The sequence below is a fragment of the Pseudorca crassidens genome, chromosome 7 (genome assembly GCF_039906515.1).
Source record: "Pseudorca crassidens isolate mPseCra1 chromosome 7, mPseCra1.hap1, whole genome shotgun sequence".
NCBI lineage: Eukaryota > Metazoa > Chordata > Mammalia > Artiodactyla > Delphinidae > Pseudorca > Pseudorca crassidens.
Window position 1 is genome coordinate 79,613,070 of NC_090302.1, and position 21,293 is coordinate 79,634,362.

The 21,293-nt window shown below is 38.4% G+C and overlaps 1 protein-coding gene across 2 annotated transcripts; it reads right to left on the bottom strand.

Moving 5' to 3' along the window:
* Window positions 1–172: 172 nt before the first annotated feature.
* NDUFB6 (NADH:ubiquinone oxidoreductase subunit B6) lies at window positions 173–11,021 on the bottom strand. Of its 2 annotated transcripts, XM_067744570.1 has the most exons (4): window positions 10,706–11,014; window positions 8,682–8,774; window positions 3,771–3,815; window positions 173–349 (listed from the first exon to the last, which is right to left on the bottom strand). In XM_067744570.1, exons 1-4 carry the CDS (start codon window positions 10,883–10,885, stop codon window positions 281–283), a joined length of 387 nt encoding a protein of 128 aa, XP_067600671.1. In that variant the 5' UTR covers window positions 10,886–11,014; the 3' UTR covers window positions 173–280. The 2 variants fall into 2 exon arrangements, with proteins under 2 accessions (XP_067600671.1, XP_067600672.1); XM_067744571.1 differs by lacking the exon at window positions 8,682–8,774 and having other exon boundaries at window positions 10,706–11,021.
* Between the last annotated feature and the right edge of the window lie 10,272 nt (window positions 11,022–21,293).

Consider the following 21,293-nt stretch of genomic DNA (forward strand, 5'->3'; position numbering starts at 1 on the left):
CTAAATAATTTTCTACATGCTGTTTTCCAAATTAAAAATGGCCAGAAAAAGTAGGTGATTGCCCATACCATTTTTTTAGCATGTCCAGTTTTTACTTATTGTTAGATAAGTCATAGAGTCTCAAATTCTACAGAGGGAATCATACAGTTTGGGAAGAAACAGACAACACACATCTGAGTAAACTTTATTAAAGTTACTTTTCCAGAAAATATACTCAGTAAGTGTGGTAATGTAGCAACAAACTTGGGCTCAAACATCTTTGAAATTTTAAAAGTAATCTTCAGTGATGTTGATCAGGAAATTCTTTCATTGGTGGGATTACTTCTCCAGTTTCCAGAATTGTATCACCCTAGAAAAACAAAGATGCATTAGTGAAAAATCTTGTCTGCAGAGGTGATAGTTCCGTTTGGTCAGTTCTATTTGGTCATCTGGAAAATCTAGTTCACTTCTGGCATTCACACTTTAAAGGGACAGAGGCAAAATAGAAGCTGTCTAAAGATGAGCAACCAGTATTCAAAATCTTAAGGTGTAAGGGAGAGAATAGGGAAAGTTTCACTCAAAAATGACTAGAAAGGACATGAAAGTTGTCTTTACAAAGTGATAAAAGGATAATCTTTATTTGCTTGGCCCCAAGAAATAGAAGCCCTAGAAAGCTGCAGGTAAACATCTTCAATATAAGGCGGTAATGTATTCCCAGCAACTGAATGTGTTAGGCAGTCACCAGTTTACCGTTTGGCTCAGAATGGATATTAGAAACAGAATGCAAACTTTCCTTGGGCAGCTGGTTCGGGTGTCTTTCCAAACCTAGATGCAGTGTGTATGGCAGAATGGGCATGGACTTTAAAGCCAGAACCAAGTAGTGTGAATCCTGGAACCCTCCACTGACAAGCTGTATAATCTTAGGCAAAGTACTTAGCTTTAATTTCAGCTCTCTGTTTAAGACAGCAGGTTCCATCAGCCTGATAGTCCATGAGTTGACTTAGTAGAGTAGAATTATCCCCATCACCACCTACCATTCCTTGACCTGGTATGGCTCAGGACTGTATAAATTTGTATTATGTTTAAGCCATTATATACTTGGGGGAAAACTTGTTACCACAGCTAGCATTACCCTAACACAGAAATTAATAACTTGAAGTGGTACTAATGCTGCTGTAATAAAAATTGAACCACATGGCACTGGCTTAGCAGTGGGGCTACAAGGACACTGGCATTGGAGGCTATAAGATGGAAACAAAAGGCACTAATAACTTAGAAGCAGACTGTCTAATGAACTTGAGGTTCTAGGAGAAGTACCTGAAAAAACGTTATAGTATGTGTTTAACTACTAGTGGCTGCCTTAGTAATGTATTTTAAGAAACATAAGCTCAGGTAAGAAGTGGCTGATTTGAGAGGAGAAATAAAAATAAGAATCTAAAAATTCGGGACCTTGCAATATTAGAAAATCAGATTGATTGTTTCTGAATCTCTAAACAGTAACAACACTGAAAAGATTCTGAGAAACAGAAGCCCAATAAAACTCAGTAAACAGAGGGACCCAGCACCGTGGCAAAGATCAGACTGAAACAAAGGTAGCCCTTGAACTAGAGTGTGTTTCTGGTGGCTTCCACATAGCTGCCTCTCAACTGAGTTGAGAGAGGCAGTAGAATAAGGACAAAGAAATGAGACAACAATGTATAGAAACCACAGATACTGGCATGTGGGACTGACTAGAAGCAAAAAGATTAGACTCCTACCAAGTATTTTTCTTTCCATGCCTGCCAAATGTGAGAACTAGATAGTCAAACCAAACATACAGACAATAAAAGCCTATGACTGTTTCTGATTAAAACAACCTGTGGCCCTCAACCTTCTGTGAGCAGAAGGTAGATTTTAAAGGCTGTACAACCCTAAGGAGGGCATACTTCCCAGTACTCATTTTAGATGTGGTCTAGGTTGATAATGGAAAAGAAAGAATCCCCCTAGACTGAGCCAGGGGCCAGGAAGAACAATGAACAAAGGTGTTCCTTCCAGAAGCAAAATCAGTTCCTGTTCAAGTAACTTCCCACACACAGGGGTTAAGAGGCTTTACAGTGTTTGACCACTGGGGTTTCAGAGCCAAGTGACTGCTATGCTGTCCAAATTCCATCGTTGAATAATGGGCGTGGTTGGGAGGCAAGGGATACAGTTTACTTGCCATTGATCCTCAAATCTCCAAGAGAAGAATCTCCAAGAATAACCCTGACGGATATTACTATACATCATCTGAAGATCTTAGGTTGCAGTGATGTAATGGGACCTTGGGGTTTCTCCCTAGGAAAGGGACTTGTGTTACGTGTGTGGGAAGAAGGAAGCAAAGAGCTATTTGTTGACTAGAAGGATACACTGTGGCAGAGACTCCAGGTATGGGAGGCTGAGAAACATAAAAAAGCACAAAGACATGTGGGATCATGAGAATGAGTTCTGGCCGACAGGACATGAAGAGAAGTGATGTAAGCTACTTCCAAGCTTAGACCTTAAAATCATCCCCTGAGACATCCAGCCCTCTCTTTCCCTATGATCTTGGAGCCTCATAGTCCCAATGGCCTCACTATAATTGTCTGACCTATGCTAGTCTGTGATGTCAATAGGAAATAAACTTTTGTTAAACCACTGAGATTTGGGGGTTTGTTTGTTACTGTCTATCCTATTCTAAGGTATGTACAGATGAGCATTCTTCAGGTCTTCAAAGGGGCAGCTTCTCAATGGTACAGAAACAGGAAAGAACCACAGTGGCAAAAAATACGGAAGTAGGAGAGATGCTATGGAATCACTATATGGTCTTCTAAAGAGAGTCCTCCTTCTTTTCCTTTGAACAGTAATGTCAAAATAAACAATAAACAAATGTATAAATGGAAGAATAAATAAATTACCTAACTTGTTGAAACCAACAAGATAATTGAGCCTACCTAGGCCCTGACACACATCAATTATACACAATGAAATACAGAAGAAATCCCCTACTATTTCCTAAAGCAGAATTCCAATTGGAAGAGTTAGCCAATTTTGGTAGTTCTCCCTAAACTTCCCTTCTGTTGCAGTCGTCAGTGGATTACTGTGACCATGTCATTTGATAGAAGCAAGAATCTACATCAAGTTTTGTTTTCTAAAATTATATAACTTAGAGCTTGATGGTAGTTCATTATCTGTGACTAGAAATGGAACAAGAACATAACATGTATTTGACTCTGCTAAACAATAACCTCACAAACAGCTAGTAAGATACCAACGGACTAATAAGTAATCTTTTAATGATGAAGACTTATTTTAAATTAGGATAATAGCCTACATATTCATAACATAAAATTTAAAGCACACATTGACAGATTATAAATTCACAGATGGAGACGTTACGGTCAAACTGCCATAGGAAATGATAGTTTGGAAATAATAACAGAGGAATTTAGTTGCTGTTACAATGCTCAGGTGTCTGCTCAGGCTAGTGCCCTAAGTCCTTAACCCTACGTGAAATGGCACCAGTGAAAAACTGTTCGTACCTTCAATTCACTTTAGGACTACAAAGGTCGCACAAGCTTTACAGCCAGGGTGAAAAGAAATGTGCCCACATCCCAGGTTCAACTGTAATTGCTACCTCACATTATTTCCTCCTCTTTTTTTTTTTTTAAGAATATACAAAACAGGCACTTAAACTTTCAGTGAGAAGAAAGGAAAATTTTAGTCTAATGATCACTTGGGAAAGGAAAGAGAAATATAATAAACAGAAGAAAAACCAGAGATGTTTTAAGACTTACTGGGAATATTCTGGGCTTCCTTTCAACGATGGCATATGGTTTTGTCTGCAATAAAAGTAATGCTCTGTTAATTATAGTTTTAGAGTTTCTTCTAAAATAAAATAGATCATATCCCGATTTTTTTTTTCAGTAGAAACGCTGGCATCATTTTTTTTCCTGTTTTTTTCTCATATCCCAAATTTTTAACTTAAGCCCCAAACTTTCACTAAGCTCCAGACTCATACATCCTATTATTTACTCAAGATCTCTACTTGATCAAACAGGCATTGCAAACTTAATCAGGTCCAACACTTAATGTCCCTCAGTGCCAAACTGTTCCCTATCTCTGTAAATGGCATTTTCACTCTCCTAGTTACGAAGGCCCAAAACCCTGACTCCTCAGCAGGAGGAGATTTTATCCTGAATCTAACTGCTTCTCACCACCTCTAGTACTACTACCCTTGTCCAAGCCTTTATCATTTTTTCACCTACTAGTCTCCCAGCTTCCGCTCATGCCCTCCCTAAAGTCTATTCTCCACACTGCAGGCAGAGTAGAGTGATTTTTTTAAGATGCATCACTCCTGTTACTCCTCTGCGCAAAGTTTCATAATGCTTCCAAAAAAAAAAGCCAAAGTCCTTGCTGTGATCTCTAAGAAACGATCTGGCCCTTGGCTACCTCTCTGATCCTCTCTCTCTCTCTCTCTCTCTCTCTCTCTCTCTCTCTCTCTCTCTGAACTGTAGCTGCAGTGGCTTCTTTGTATTAATGCAATCAGTTAGGCCTGCTTGTGCCTCAGAGCCCTTATGCTTAATGATTCCTCTACGTGAAATGCTCTTCTCCTAAATACTTGCTTGGTCCAGATCCTCATTTCATTTGTGTTTTTCAAATAGCACTTCCTCAAAGAAGCTTAATAAAAATAGCAGTTCCTGTCACTCTCTAGTCTTTTACCCTTAGTTTTTCTTCCATAGACTTATCACCTCCTATAACATTATATACCTCTCTGCTTATCTGCTTATTGCCAGTCTCCCTAAACATTTCACGAAGACAGGAACTCAATCTGCCTTGTTCAGTGCTATACCCCTGTGTTAAGAACAGTGCCTTGCACATAGGAGGTGCTAAATAAATGTACTTATTAAGCATACACATCTGTACAAGATACCACACCAAAAAATTTAAAAGATTATTGGCATGATTTAAGACTCAGGCAAATTGGAGCCAAAAGCAGGAGAGAAACTCAGAATACAATGTGAGGACATTCAAATGTCTCTAAAAACTGGCCAGAGGCAAGAAGATACTGAAATGTCTTCAGAGAGAATGTTAAATTCAATTAAGCATAAAGGTGTTAGCTGAAGTGAACTGGGTGCAACAGTAGAGGATGCAGGCCTAATCAAACCAAGACAAAGAATAAGGTAAAAGAGAGGCTTTGGGACATCTACTGACATAAAACCTTTAACTACGTTCATCTGTGGCTCAGGAAAAATCACCTAGAAGTATGAATCCCTCAGGTAAGCAGCCATATTAATGTCTTGAATTGTCAACCCAGTAACTTCAGCTTGTTAAATTTTCTTCTCTTAGGAGATAAGTGTTTTTTTAATCCTAGAAATATTTAGTTAAATACAGATATGACAAGATAAATTAACCCAGGGTATAAACAGATGAATGTCAAATTTAGTAAGTTCTGAAAACACTGGGACAATCCATATATTCTGATATAGAGTATCTGTAATGTTTAAGATAATCAGGCTATTAGAGATTCTAAAAGATTAGTTTTAGGATTCTAGTTAAAATGTGTAATTGATTTAGATGTATGATTTTTAAGTTTAAAAAGATTTTCCTTTTTAGGGTCATTAATATGTCCTATAAATACTTAAAAATAAAACTCAACTTCATTTGAGTTATTTCTACCTGAAAAAGTATCTTCTGGCTTCACTTTACTTTTTCATTCCTGTTATCTCTGCCCTAACCAGATTCTCATCAACTAATATCTACTAAACTGCAATAGCCTCCAGCTGATTTGCCTGATGTCAATACTTTCCTCCCTCCAATTCACCCTACATATCAAGGTTTTTTATGTTTAAATATATCACTTTATCAACTCACTCTCCTATTTAAAAATGGAAAGCTTCCCACTGCCTACCACGTAAAGTTCAACCTCCTCTGCCTAGCTTTCAGGACCTTCCATTTATTGGTTCCACCCTACTAAGCCAAGAGACTCGCAGTTCCAGGCAATCCTATCTTCGGTAAACAAGACCATGCTAACTACTAACTCCTTGTTTTTCTAACTGGAACAGATTTTCTCCTCCATACTTTTACCCAAATCATACCTATCTTCCAACTTTATTATAAACTCCTTGAAGTCAGGAATTTCATCTTATATATTCTTTCCACAGCAATAAAGGAAGACATACTAGGCATTCCATAGTTGACGATCAACAGAGGTAATCTTAGTGAAGAAAACAAAGGTGTTGTCAGCAATCAGAAATTTAAAGAACCCACACAGTCAACAGAGAACACGTGACATAAGAGTGAATTTTCTGAGAACCCCACTTATTTGTTTCACTCTCCTTTCATCAGGCTACAGGAAAGCAAACCTCAACTGGATTAGCTACAATTTGTTACGCAGTCCCAAACTTTTTTTTTTACTGAATCACTTCATAGTGAATTGCTGACTGGTTTATTACTTTAGTGTGTACTTCCTACAAATAAGGACAATATTCTTAAAATAATCACAATACAGCCATCAGGATCAGAAAATTAACATTGATATATTAATACCTTCTATCTAGTCTGAAGAACCCATTCAAATTTTATCACTTGTCTCCATAACTGTTTGGAGTTATCAAAAAATCCCCCCTTATATAACCAGTTCTCCATCCATCGTGTAGGCTGTTTAAAGTTCTGACTGCCAATGCCATCTCTTTTTTTTTTTTTGACGAAGCAGATTGTGCCCATGAATCAAGTTCACATTTAGTTGACAAGTCCCTTTAGTCTTCTTCAATCTGGAACAAATCTTCCATGGTTCTTTAACTTTCATGATCTTGACATTTTTGAAGGTAACAAGCCAATTATTATGCAGAAAAGTCCATCAATTAGATTCAGCTTATACATTTTTGGCAGGAACACGCAAAACATATTGTTTTCTTCTTATTGCATCCTATCAAGTAGTACACAATTTCAGTCTGTCCCATTATTGGTAATGTAATTTAGATTTCTTGATTAAGATGATGTCTGCCAGGTTTCCTCCATTACAAAGTTACTCTTTGTAACAAATAAGTATGTTGAAGGTAGGAATTTGGGGATTAATGTTAGCACCTTTTGATGTTCCCTGGCTGAATAAAATATTACTATGATGATTCTCAAATGGTGACTTTTTTTGTCCATTTCTTATTTACTCTACTGTACAAAAAAAAAAGCTTTCTCTTCTGTCCATTTATTAATTAATTTATATGAGCATGGACTCATGGATTTGCGTTTTATTTATCCAGCTGGCTCTCATCTATTACTATCATTTATTTTGCTGCTCAAATTTGTTCCAGTGGGAGTCTTTTCAAGCTGACTCTGTCCTTTTGATTCATCTCCATCATTCTTTGAACACACTTCTTTACTTTCTGGCACAAGCTCATCTTGTACTTTCCCTGCCCCGGCCCTGGAATCAGCCATTTCTCCAAGGAGCTCTGGATCCTTTCAGTGGAAAACTATATTTAGAAAGTAAGCCCAGCTGCTAGATGTGCTAGTTATTGATACCATGGGGTAGCAATGCTCACAGGCCCTATCAATGGACAGAGCTAGGTAAATCTGCATTTACAGCTATATTTATTTCTATATTTATCAATACATACTAAAAATCATGAGTCACACCAATACTTCCAATTCCATTCCAGTACCACAAGGTTTTCTCCCTGTATTCCATATGCATAACTCCCTTTTCTGACAATGAGAATTCAGGGTTCCAGTATCATCAACATATGTTCTCATTTGATCAACCTTCCTGTATATAACCAATCTCCTGTCATCTCCACCACCACACTCCAGTATAAATAACCTCCTCACCTCATTCGGTTTCTGATACTTTACTTTGGGTTGCCAACTCCATCACTGCCCCAAACCACACTCCTTCCTGATGTCTTCCTCCCCTCACTCAGGTTCCAATATCCTACACCAGGTTGCTGACACTGCTGCCCTCCAAACAGGTACACTCACCAATTCCCTGCCCCCTTACCCACTCAGCAACCCACTCAGGATTTAAGCCTCCTCACTGGGTACAAGAATGCCCTCCTCACTCTTTGGGTTACAAAACTCCATGCTGGGCAACTACCAACACTCCCCCTTCCATGCCACTCCCCAAAATGCACTCCTTCCTCATCCTGCCTGGGATTTAACACCCTACACCAGGGTATCCCTAGCCTTTAAAATATGGCAACAGACTCAATTCAATGCAAGATCTTTCAGTGAAAAAAATTCAAGCTTTTGGACATGCTGAATTCTAAAGAAAGTAAGTTGTGAAAAACCAGACAGAGCAAAGGAAAAGGAAATGATGACAAAGATAACCTTTATCTATTGTGAATTTTATCTTATACCAGATCTGTGCTCAAAAAAAAGGAGCAGAAATTATTTTCTCCCTTCCAACTCAGGATGCTGAGTTTGCACCAGTAGTATTAGGTCAACTACATTTCTGATCATTTAAACATTGTTTCATAAGGAAATGCAATTCAAGTTGTAAACAACTAATATAAAGATCAACTTTTTGAAAAACCATACATTACCTAAGTTTCATTAAACCTTTTACCTAAAAGGATTCAAAGTAATTCAAAATCAGTTATAAGTGGCAGATTATTTCCACTAAGTAGAGCCGGGTAAGGCATTGCCACATAGGAAATAATTTTGTACAATATTAAAAATAAATTCTGAAAAATACATACTTAAAGCACACTTACATTCACATGATATTTCAGATAATAATGAATAATCCAGAAAGGGATCAGTACATGAGTAAAAGCAAAGATACTGTGTCGGTACGTCTTATAGATCTGGGGGAAAAAAAACATACACAAAATAGATATCTTATTTTTTATACATTTGTGGCAGAAAAAAAAAGCATCAGTGATATAAAAAATCACGATTATTGTAAAATCTCTAAATGCTACGTATTTCCATATAGTCTGTACACCGAATATTTTTACTAAACATAGTGCCTGCTAGGTGACACCTACAGAGTTCAAAGCAAAGGAGGCTTAAGAGAAGCAGCATTTTGCAAAACTATAGTACTGTATTTATAAATATGTTTTTTAAAAGACTTCTAAAAATATCCTTATTATAAGTTTGTTTAAGATAAAACATGGCATAAATAATGAAATAATTCTAATCAATTTAACCAGAGTAATCAGAACTACAGAATTTTCAGGTAAAGTCATTTCCCTAATTTATCAATTTCAGATATCCATAATAAACACCACTTGTATCATTCTACCTGTAGGGCAGACAACCTTAAGTGCACTAATGCTGGAAAAAGAATGTTTTACATACTGGGATAAGGGTGTTCCAAGCTCACTTTGAGGTGCCTTCAGACACAGTATTTTTAAAAAGAAAGGCAAAAGACATCTAAAAATGGAACTTTTCCATGGCAGCCAATTTGACTGAAACAGACCTATCCTGTCAGGGAAAAGACAATCTAGATTCTAAGTGTTGTAACAGATATGATTATGAAAGAAAAAGTTAACTCAAAGTAAGGTAAGACAGATTTCAACAAATGATTATTTACTTCCTTACATCACTGGCTGACGGGTGGGATGTCAACTTTAAACCAGTGGCTGCCAAATCAGTTAAGTAATGCCAGAGATACAAAGGGTGAGAAGAGAGGAGAGTTCAATTAGAGTTTAATTTTACCATCATAAATAAGTATCTAATACCACTTTCTTAGAAAAATTTGCACCAGACTTTGTAGCACAATAAAATACACATGGATTTCAAAGTGAACTTCTTCAATTCCTAGCCCTGGGACCACAGGTAAATCACTGAATTCCTGCAGGTCTCCGTTTCCACATATTTAAAACGAGGATTAGGGATGGTTTCTACCTTATGGAAGTAAAAAAATAAATAAAGTAACACGTGTAAAACCCTCAGCAAAGTGCCAGGCACAAAGTAAGCACCGAAGTGTTCCTTATATTATTACCATTATTATTAGCCAAAGTTGCAAGGAATTCTGAGATACAGCATTCATCATTCATAATTGATGTGATTTAATTAACGACCTCAAGAAAATGTCAGGAGACCCTGAAAATAAAGATAGCACTTGAGTGAGTGACTTTCTGCAAAGTCCAGGAATGGCATTCTTAAATGAAAGCGTGTGTTCAACGTACGTAGTAGCGGTTAAGAAAGGGGGCTTTTGAATATGACTCACTCAGCATACCAATAGGACCCCTTCTTTAATGGTCATTACATAGAGCTGTATTACCAGCTAGAGGCTCATTGTGCCTTCTGGTAGTCGAGTGCAGAGTTAGTTGGTCTCTATAATCTCAACCTCAAAAATCAGACAAGTGTCTTCAAATACTAAAATCATTGAATTTTAGCTCTAGTGAATCCTTGGCCATCATTCTGAGGGAAGGTCTCCACAGTCAAGAGAGAAGCAAGCCTGCAGTGTCCTGTAAAACCCAGGCGAAGATTCGCCTCCTTCTCATCACATTTGACAGCCAAAGGACAAGACCATCCCGAAGCCATACAAGCTCCGGACTCTGACTCCTGACTCCCGACTCCCAGCCTATGATTCCTGGGACCAGTGAGCGTCCCAGCTAAACCTAAGTCTCGGTAGAATCTGATTCTCCCTTGGGGAACTACCGGAACTTTCGGGGGTGGAGCGAGTCAGTCCCTAATGTGGCTACAGTGAGCAGGCGTCCCAGCAGCCAGGCCGGGGTCCGCGACGGGGCGGGAGTCAGGGTGGGAGTGGGGGAGGGCCGTCACTCACCACGTTCTTCCAGGAGGCCCCGTCCTGCAAAAACTTATTCCAGAATTGCTCCATAGGCCACATCCTCCGCGGGGGCAGCACCGGTTCCCGGGGGCTCAGCTCCTGATCCTTCAGCCATCGCCTTCTCAGCTCTCGCAGCTGCTGCAGCCGCAATTTCTCGTCGGACGTATACCCTGACATGTCGCCACTGATACCAAGGCAGCAGGATACGGCGCGCCCCCGAACCAGGGTCTTGTCACTTACGCGCGCACTTGCACTGCAAAGCGACCTTGCTAGGACGCCAGGGAGCGGCGCGCCGTTAGGACGTCACTCTGGTCCTGCCTCCGAGCGGCTCCAATCTGCGCGTAGTGGCTCGGCATGCGCAAAGCCCTGCACACACCTTCCGGGTTTACTGGCCCAGATTACCAGTGGCGGCAGTGATACCTCAGTTACCGGATGAGGAGGAAAGTGATGAATGAGAGAAAGTATGAGAGCTCAGAGGACTAGAGGTTCTGATAAGGAAGAACTGGTGCGCTGGGAGTTGGAAGCGTGAGAATATGTGATTCAGTGAATGTGACTTCCAAATGCAAAATTCTTCCTTTGCCTCTCCCACCTTGCAAATCCTCTTCCCGTGACCTACAGAGTCTGTGGAGACCCGTTACATCTAAGTTTAAACCCCAGACTTGTCAGTGACTGGTAAGGTGACCTTGAGCAGCTGTCTCAGTCTGTTCTTCCATCTGTACTGCAGAAGTAAAAAGAGTCTCAATATCTAGCAGAATTATACACATTCACACTTTGAGCCAGCAATCCCACTTCTAGAACTCTATCCTAAAGATATCGTGGTAAAAGTATGTGCAAGACTATTCACTGCAGCACCATATGTAATAAAATACTGGAAATTGCTCCCAAAGTTCCTCAGTAAATGGCTACTTGAATAAATTATGGTAAACTAATGCAATGAAGTGCCCTATATACAACTGGAGTGAGCTCCTGAATACATATATTGTTAATTGAAAAAAGTTGTGGAAAGAAGTGTATATAGTATGCTACCTTTCATCCAAAAAGGGGAGGGTGGTAGTAATACTAAATAAGTATATATATATATACATATACTATATCTAGTAATACTATATATATATATTTGCTTAAAGTTTAAAAATAACAGAAAGGAAAATTACTGATTTTTTTTAATGTTACTTGAGGAAGAGAGGAAGGCAGTAGGCTACAAGAGACAGAGATAGAACCTAAACTTCTCTGAATTTATAAAAAGCAGCCTTTAAAAATCAAAAGAAAAAATACATGGGTCTAACTGATCTGCTTGTTGGCATAATTTCAAAAACACACACCATTTCAGGTAACTTTAAACTATCAAATTACTGTACATCCATAGAGAGATATACCTCAAAGAAAAAAGAACTAAAAAAAAAGAAAAGAAAGCAGTCAAACTGTTTTAAGTGATCATATTGTTGGTAGTGATGGTAGTGGTGCTATTGTTAATGTGACACTGAAAATAAACATTTATGCCGGGATTTTTTTTTTTTTTTGCGGTACGCGGGCCTCTCCCTGTTGTGGCCTCTCCCACTGCAGAGCACAGGCTCCGGACGCGCAGGCTCAGCGGCCATGGCTCACGGGCCCAGCCGCTCCGCGGCATGTGGGATCTTCCCGGACCGGGGCACGAACCCGTGTCCCCTGCATCGGCAGGCGGACTCTCAACCACTGTGCCACCAGGGAAGCCCTATGCTAGGATTTTTGTTGTGGGAGAAAGGAGATACAAATGTAAATTGTATGAGTTTAAGTAAAAACTCTGTAGTCCTAAATTTGGACAGGAATAAACAGTATTAACTCATGATGTATTTTATCTTTAAATAAATATATAATTTTATCTTAACTCTGCCTATGAAATGGCCTAAAAACTATGGCCAACCCAGTAACCATGAACATCTTTAGCTCCTAGATTGTGATCTCTAAATACCATTTTCCATTAAAAGGAACCAAGACTCCTTGGAGCAGCAGTTCTCAAAACATTTTGCTCCCCAAATCTCTTTAAATTCTTAAAATTGTTGAGGGCCCAAAGAGTTTTTATTTATGTGGGCTATATCTATTGATGTTGACTGAATTAAAAATCAAAATATTTCAAAATAACACAGTATCTATTAACAAAAATTAGTGAGAAGAGTACAATTGTTTTACATTTTTGTGAATCTATTTAATGTCTGGCTTAATAAATGACAGCAGAATTCTTAGAACTGCTTCTGCATTCAATCATAATATCGCACATCATGTAACCTTTGGGAAACTCTGTATATATTTGTGAGAAAATGAAAGTTTAAAAGGGCAAATAGCCCTTAGTATTAATATGAAAATAATTTTGACCTCACAAACCCCATGAAAGGATCACAGGGACTCCCAGGGGCTCCCAGATCACACTGTGAGAACCATAACCTTGGAGAAATAGCTAATTTCTGGTTCGAGTTAAGAAATATAAAATAACCCTGGAACAGCTTGTCTTAGCAGAAAGCAGGGAAGTTTTTAAAGACTAGTAGGGTCATGTCAAAAAGATTCAGGAGAGAACTTCAATAGACTTACGTTGGTCAATAAGTATAGTGACTTCAGTGGAATGAAAAATATCAAATACATTCACATACATAATTTCATGATTTTTTAAAAACTTATTGATCACTTCTTGATAGTATTAGGGAACCAACTCATTATTTTGAAAACTGATAAGTACAGGAAAAATCAAGCATTTTTCTGTCCTCTTTATATCTTAAAGTAACATCTTAAAGTAACAAAATAGTTGATGAGGCGAAATTTATTCAAAGGAACATGAAAACCTAATAAAAGAAGAATGGATGCAGTTAGAATATCACTGTTTTGCAACCGTTGGTTTATTAATCAATCAATGCCCCTGATTATCTGGAGGTTGACATCCCAAAAAGAGAGCAACTGCGCCTCCTGGTGGAAGACTGCCTCACTGCCTTGTGAAGTAGCCTTGCCAAACAAAAAATTGAACTTGAATCTGATCAAGTTTCTCAATCTAACCACTCACTTAAAGGAAATATAGGGGAGAGAGAAACTCCTTATATGACACCAAAATGATACATTCAGACAAATCTATATTGTAGAAACTTTAGACACGCAGCTTAGTTTCTTAAACAAAAATATATGGAGGGGAAAGAGAGAGAGAGAACCTATAGATTAGGAGAAAAAACTTAATAAGAAAACAAACAACGCAATTTAAAAATTGGCCAAAGACCTTAACAGACACCTCACCAAAGGAGATATACAGATGGCAAGTAGGCATATGAAAAGATGCTCCACGTCATACGTCATCAGGGAAATGCAAATTAAAACAATGAAATACCACTACACACCTATTAGAATGGCCAAAATTTGGGACACTGACAACATCAAATGCTGTGGGAGAGGGATGTGAAGGAACAAGAACTCTCATTCACTGCTGGTGGGAATGCAAAATGGCACAGCTACTTTGGAAGACTGTTTGGAGTCTTCTTCCAAAATGAAACATTCCCTTATCATAAAAGCCAACAATTTTGTGCTTTGGTATTTACCCAAAGGAGTTGAAAACTTACATCAACAAAAAAACATGCACACAAATATTTACAGTAACTTTATTCATAATTGCCAAACTTGAAAGCAACGAAGATGTCCTCCAGTAGGTGAATGGTTAAATAAACTGTGGTACATCCAGACAATGGCATATTATTTAGTGACAAAAAGAACTGAGCTCTCAAGCCTTGAAAATACATGGAGGACTCTTAATTTCATACAGCTAAGTGAAAGAAGCAAAGCTGAGAAGGCTACATACTGTATGATTCCAACTCTATGACATTCTCTAAAAAACAAAACTATGGAGACAATAAAAGATTAGCGGTTGCCAAGGGGGTGGTGGGGACACCAACAGGCAGAGCACAGAGGATTTTTAGGGCAGTGAAAATATTCTGTATGATACTATTATAACAATGGATATGTTATTATACATTTGTCCAAACCCATTGAATTCACAACACCAAGAGTGAACACTATGGACTTTGGGTGATTATGATGTGTCGACGTAGGTTCATCCTTGTTTAAAAAAAAAGTACTATTCTGGTGAGTGGTGTTGGTAATGGGGGAGGCTACGCATGTGTGAGAACAGGGGATATGTGGGAAATCTCTATACATTTCTCTCAATTTTATTGTAAACCTAAAACTGCTCTAAAAAAATTATTTTTTAAAAAAAAGGAGACAATGAGAGAAATTTGAACACTACCTCAATCTTTTATGATATTAAGAAATTTCTGTTCATTTTTATGGGTGGTGATATTGTGGTTATATTTTTAAAGGGGAGTTCTTATCTGTTAGAGATACCTTCTAAAATACTTATGAAAGAGAGGGTATGACGCCTGCGATTTCTTCTAAACGATGGAAGGGGGAGGAAAGAAGTATGGCGAAAATAAAATTAGTAATGAGTGGTAATTCTTGAAGCCGACTGATAGGTAAGTAGGGATTCATTATTCTCCTCTCATATACTATTTTGCATATGTCTGAAATTCTTCCAAATAAAAGAATTTTAAAGATTTATGCAGCTGACTTAGGTTAGGCTCTCAACTCTGTCATGATGAGATCCCTACTGAATACACTGTAATGGCCTATATGGGAAAAGAATCTAAAAGAGTGGATATATGTACATGTATAACAGATCCACTTTGCTGTACACCTGAAACTAACACAACATTGTAAATCAACTGTACCCCAATAAAAAATTTTTTTAAAAAAGAATTAAAGCCACAAACAACAACAGCAAAAAACAAGTGTAAGTCCCTGAGTGCTAATTATCTCCAGAAGGGCTGTGTTTAGGTCCGCAGTGAGGCATTTGAGAGCCCAAATAAGCGTTTCCTTTGTGAGTAGAGTTAAAAGACCCCTAGCAGTTTCTTGAATCTGGGGCCTTCATGCTGACTTGCTCTGGAGCCCTACCACACTTTCCCCCACTTTCCACCATCACCACATTTAAAAAGGAAAACAAAGAAATGAAATCAACATTGTTTTGGAAAATATATTCCTATACCACTGGCTACTGCCTAACATATTTCCACCCCTTCCCATTTACCTATGGCTGTGAAATCCATCAAGATGAGTTTAAGAAAAATAAAGCACAATTGGGGAGCATGTCCAGCTCAACACACCTAGGAAATGGACTCACAAAATCAGACGGTTGGCAGCACCTGGATTAACTACTTGATATTCCCACAAGAGGTCACTCTAACTTTCTGAAAAATCATAAAATCAATTAAATTAGGTTTTATATAAGGTCTAATTAACCAGCACATAAAACTTGGAAAGAGCTAAGGCATGGTGGACAGGGAAAAGAAGGGGCCAGGGGATAAAGCGAGAAGTTGTCTTCTGTCAGTAAACTTACCTCTTCAACATTGGATCTGTCTAATAAGGGTCTATACTTCCAGCTATGTTTTTATAAGCCAGTTCAGTTTGACCCCTGCAAGAGTGCACTAGTTGGGGAAGACATGAGATTGAGGCCATGGATTTCAGGTGATGTGGGACAGAAGGCTGAACTGTGTGCAGGACCTCCGCTCCCTCCCAACACGTGCACACACACACACACACACACACACACACACACACACACACGAGTCTGAGTCTGCCAGCAGGAACTGAGATGAGCGTTCCACATCAAAGTTCCCTTTCCTTCCTTCAGTCAAAATTTAAAAACCCTTGTGCTGTCTTCACTTTAAGTACTGCTTAAGGCTACTGTTGAAAAAATATTTAATTTCCCTACAAATTCCTTTATCTCCCAGTAAGATTCTTTCATCTTGTACTTCTGCTTTAAAGAAAAACACTGTATCATCCTACCATACAAGGCATCATTATTTCCAAAACGGCAAAGGGGAAAAGGATGCTTGCTTATGTTGGTCAGAAAAATCTGTGAAGCTGCTTAAGAGGGGGCATTCTCCTACAAATCCCTATTCTGAAGCTTTTTTTTTTTTAAACCAATGTTTTAGGGGTGTACAGAAACTAATATAATGAGCAACTTCATGGTGAAGTTCATTACTAACAGAGGCAGAATATCACACACCGTGTGCCACAGATAAAGATCAGATCAGAAATAAATGAAAAAGAAATGAAGGAAACAATAGCAAAGATCAATAAAACTAAAAGCTGGTTCTTTGAGAAGATAAACAAAATTAATAAACCATTAGCCAGACTCATCAAGAAAAAAAGGCAGAAGACTCAAATCAACAGAATTAAAAATGAAAAAGGAGAAGTAACAACCGACACTGCAGAAATACAAAAGATCATGAGAAATTACTGCAAGCAACTCTATGGCAATAAAATGGACAACCTGGAAGAAACGGACAAATTCTTAGAAAAGCACAACCTTCTGAGACTGAACCGGGAAGAAATAGAAAATATGAACAGACCAATCACAAGCACTGAAATTGAAACTGTGATTTAAAATCTTCCAACAAACAAAAGCCCAGAACCAGATAGCTTCACCGGCGAATTCTATCAAACATTTAGAGAAGAGATAAGACCTATCCTTCTCAAACTCTTCCAAAATATAGCAGCGGGAGGAACACTCCCAAACTCATTCTATAAGGCCACCATCACTGTGATACCAAAATCAGACAAAGATGTCACACAAAAAAAGAAAACTACAGGCCAATATCACTGATGAACATGGATGCAAAAATCCTCAACAAAATACTAGCAAACAGAATCCAACAGCACATTAAAAGGATCATACACCATGATCAAGTGGGGTTTATCCCGGAAATGAAGGATTCTTCAATATACGGAAATCAATCAATGTGATGCACCATATTAACAAGTTGAAGGATAAAAACCATATGATATTCTCAATAGATGCAGAAAAAGATTTTGACAAAATTCAACACCCATTTATGATAAAAACTCTCCAGAAAGTGGGCATAGAGGGAACCTACCTCAACATAATAAAGGCCATGTATGACAAATGCACAGCCAACATCGTTCTCAATGGTGAAAAACTGAAACCATTTCCTCTAAGATCAGGAACAAGACAAGGTGTTCACTCTCATCACAATTATTCAACATAGTTTTGGAAGTTTTAGCCACAGCAATTAGAGAAGAAAAAGAAATAAAAGGAATCCAAATCAGAAAATAAGAAGTAAAACTGTCACTGTTTGTAGATGAGATGATACTATACATAGAGAATCCTAAAGATGCTTCCAGAAAACTACTAGAGCTAATCAATGAATTTGGTAAAGTAGTAGGATACAAAATTAATGCACAGAAATCTCTTGTATTCCTATACACTAACAACAAACAATCTAAAAGTGAAATTAAGGAAACACTCCCATTTAACATTGCCTCAAAAGGAATAAAATACCTAGGAATAAACCAACCTAAGGAGACAAAAGACCTGTATGCAGAAAACTATAAGACACTGATGAAAGAAATTAAAGATGATACAAACAGATGGAGAGATATACCATGTTCTTGGATCAGAAGAATGAACATTGTGAAAATGACTGTACTACTCAAAGCAATGTACAGATTCAATGCAATCCCTGTCAAACCACCAATGGCAATTTTTACAAAACTAGAACAAAAAATTTTACATTTTGTATGGAAACACAAAAGATGCCGAATTGCCAAAGCAATCTTGAGAAGGAAAAATGGAGCTGGAGGAATCAGGCTCCCTGACTTTAGACTATACTACAAAGCTACAATAATCAAGACAGTATGGTACTGGCACAAAAACAGAAATATAGATCAATGGAACAGGATAGAAAGCCCAGAGATAAACCCACACACATATGGTCACCCTATCTTTGACAAAGGGGGCAAGAATATACAACGGATAAAAGACAGCCTCTTCAATAAATGGTGCTGGGAAAAGTGGACAGCTACATGTAAAAGAATGAAATTAGAACACTTCCTAAAACCTAAACTTAAAGTGGATTAAAGACCTAAATGTAAGGCCAGACACTATAAAAATATTACAGGAAAACACAGGCAGAACACTCTATGACATAAATCACAGCAAGATCATTTTTGACCCACCTCCTAGAGAAATGGAAATAAAAACAAAAATAAATGAATGGGACCTAATGAAACTTAAAAGTTTTTTCACAGCAAAGGAAACGATAAACAAGAGGAAAGGACAAACCTGAGAATATGAGAAAATATTTGCAAATGAAGCAACTGACAAAGGATTAATCTCCAAACTATACAAGCAGCTCATGCAGCTCAATATCAAAAAAACAAACAACCCAATCCAAAAATGGGTGGAAGAACTAAATAGACATTTCTCCAAAGAAGACACACAGATTGCCAACAAACACATGAAAAGATGCTCAACATCACTAATTATTAGAGAAATATAAATCAAAGCTACAATGAGGTATCACCTCACACAAGTCAGAATGGCCATCATCAAAAAATCTACAAACAATAAATGCTGGAGAGGGTGTGGAGAAAAGGGAACACTCTTGCACTGTTGGTGGGAATGTAAATTAATATAGCCACTATGGAGAACAGTATGGAGGTTCCTTAAAAAACTAAAAACAGAACTACCATATGACCCAGCAATACCACTACTGGGCAAATACCCTGAGAAAACCATAATTCAAAAATAGACATGTACTATAATGTTCATTGCAGCACTATTTACAGTAGCCAGGACATGGAAGCAACCTAAGTGTCCATCGACAGATGAATGGATAAAGAAGATGTGGCGCATATATATAATGGAATATTACTCAGCCATAAAAAGAAATGAAATTGAGTTATTTGTAGTGAGGTGGATGGACCTAGAGTCTGTCATACAGAGTGAAGTAAGTCAGAAAGAGAAAAACAAATACCGTATGCTAACAGATATATATGGAATCTAAAAAAAAAAAAAAAAAAAAAAAGGTTCTGAAGAACCTAGTGGCAGGACAGGAATAAAGACCAGATGTAGAGAATGGACTTGAGGACACGGGAACAGGGAAGGATAAGCTGGGACCAAGTGAGGGAGTGGCATGGACATACATACACTACCAAATGTAAAATATATAGCTAGTGGGAAGCAGCCACATAGCACAGGGAGATCAGCTTGGTGCTTTGTGTCCACCTAGGGGGTGGGATATGGAGGGTGGGAGGTAGACGCAAGAGGGATGAGATATGGGGATATATGTATAGTTGATTCACTTTGTTATACAGCAGAAACTAACACACCATTGTAAAGCAATTATACTCCAATAAAGATGTTAAAAATAAATAAAGGACTCCTTGTGTGTTAAACGTGTGCCAAGTACTGCTTCCACTAGTGGCTCAGGTGAAGGGTTTTCCTATATCCCACTCTGCCCAGCCTGAATATACCTGGAACACCAATTACTATATGGAGTCAGGCACGTAACCACATTTTGTAGGACATCTTGGAAAAGAGTTAACTGAGAATTTTAATTAGCCTGAAACAACACGTGATAACATAAGTAAATGCCTCGTGGCTAAAGCTGACAAGCCCTGTTCCATTTCTCATACTGTAAACACTTCACACTGCAGTCACCATGTCTCAAGCTGTGGGGAGCATCTCTGTCCAAGCTTCATCATCTCTATCCACAGCCCGCCTTTCTGACCCCATCACCTCAAACCCTATGTGGAAGCACTCTGTGCTTCTCCTTCCAGCTGTTCTGCTAGATGTTTTCAGAACTCCTCAACCATGTGCTTACTCTGAAACCTGAAGAGTCAGAATGCTCCCCAGTGTCTCTGAAGGAAATGTGGACCGTATTGCCCTTCTCTCACATCATCTTCTTTCTTTCCTCCATTGTTTCTTCTCTCCTGTATTTATCAGGGTAATCAACAAAAAATCCTCAAGTCTCATTGGCTTAAAATGATAAAAGCATATTTCATGTACATGTCACAGTTGTTATAGGTTGATCAGAGGGCAGGGGTAGGCTCCACACAGACATTGAAGTACTCAAGTTGATAAAGGTTCCTGTTGTCCACGGGGGCAATGACACCCACCAGATGGCGATTGATAGGGAGACTAAAGAAATGTGGAGGTTGGTGCAGGGTATCTTAAGAGTCAGGACTGGAAGGGCTGTATATCTTACCCATCCACATTCCATTTGCCAGAACTCAATCACAGGACCCCACTGAATTGCAGGGGATGCTGCGAAATGTAATTTAGCTAAGTTTCCAGGAACAGAACAAAATGTGTTTGGTGAACAAACCCTCCATCCCATTTGGTTAGGGAGAAATTTGTATATACCTCTCCTTAGGGGCCTGTTCTCTCCAGTCAGTCCAAGGAAACACCCTTTGACACCTCATACAATTCCAACAATGTGTTTGATCGTTCATCTGCAGTTACATTTGTAACAAAGGTCTTTATCACGTCATACACTGTCTTGTATAATTCTCAGACTGTCTCACATTTACATTCCTTAATTCTTCAATGAGATTTCCTGGTGGAAGGGGTGGAGGAGGTGGAGGGGTGGGGAGGCATGAGAGGAGGCTGGCTAGAAGGGGCTGTTTTTCATAGGAAGAGAAAAAAGTAAACAATTTAGAACTTTTAGAAACAATTGAATGTGTACCCAAAGATTATGATATCAGATTAATCAACACA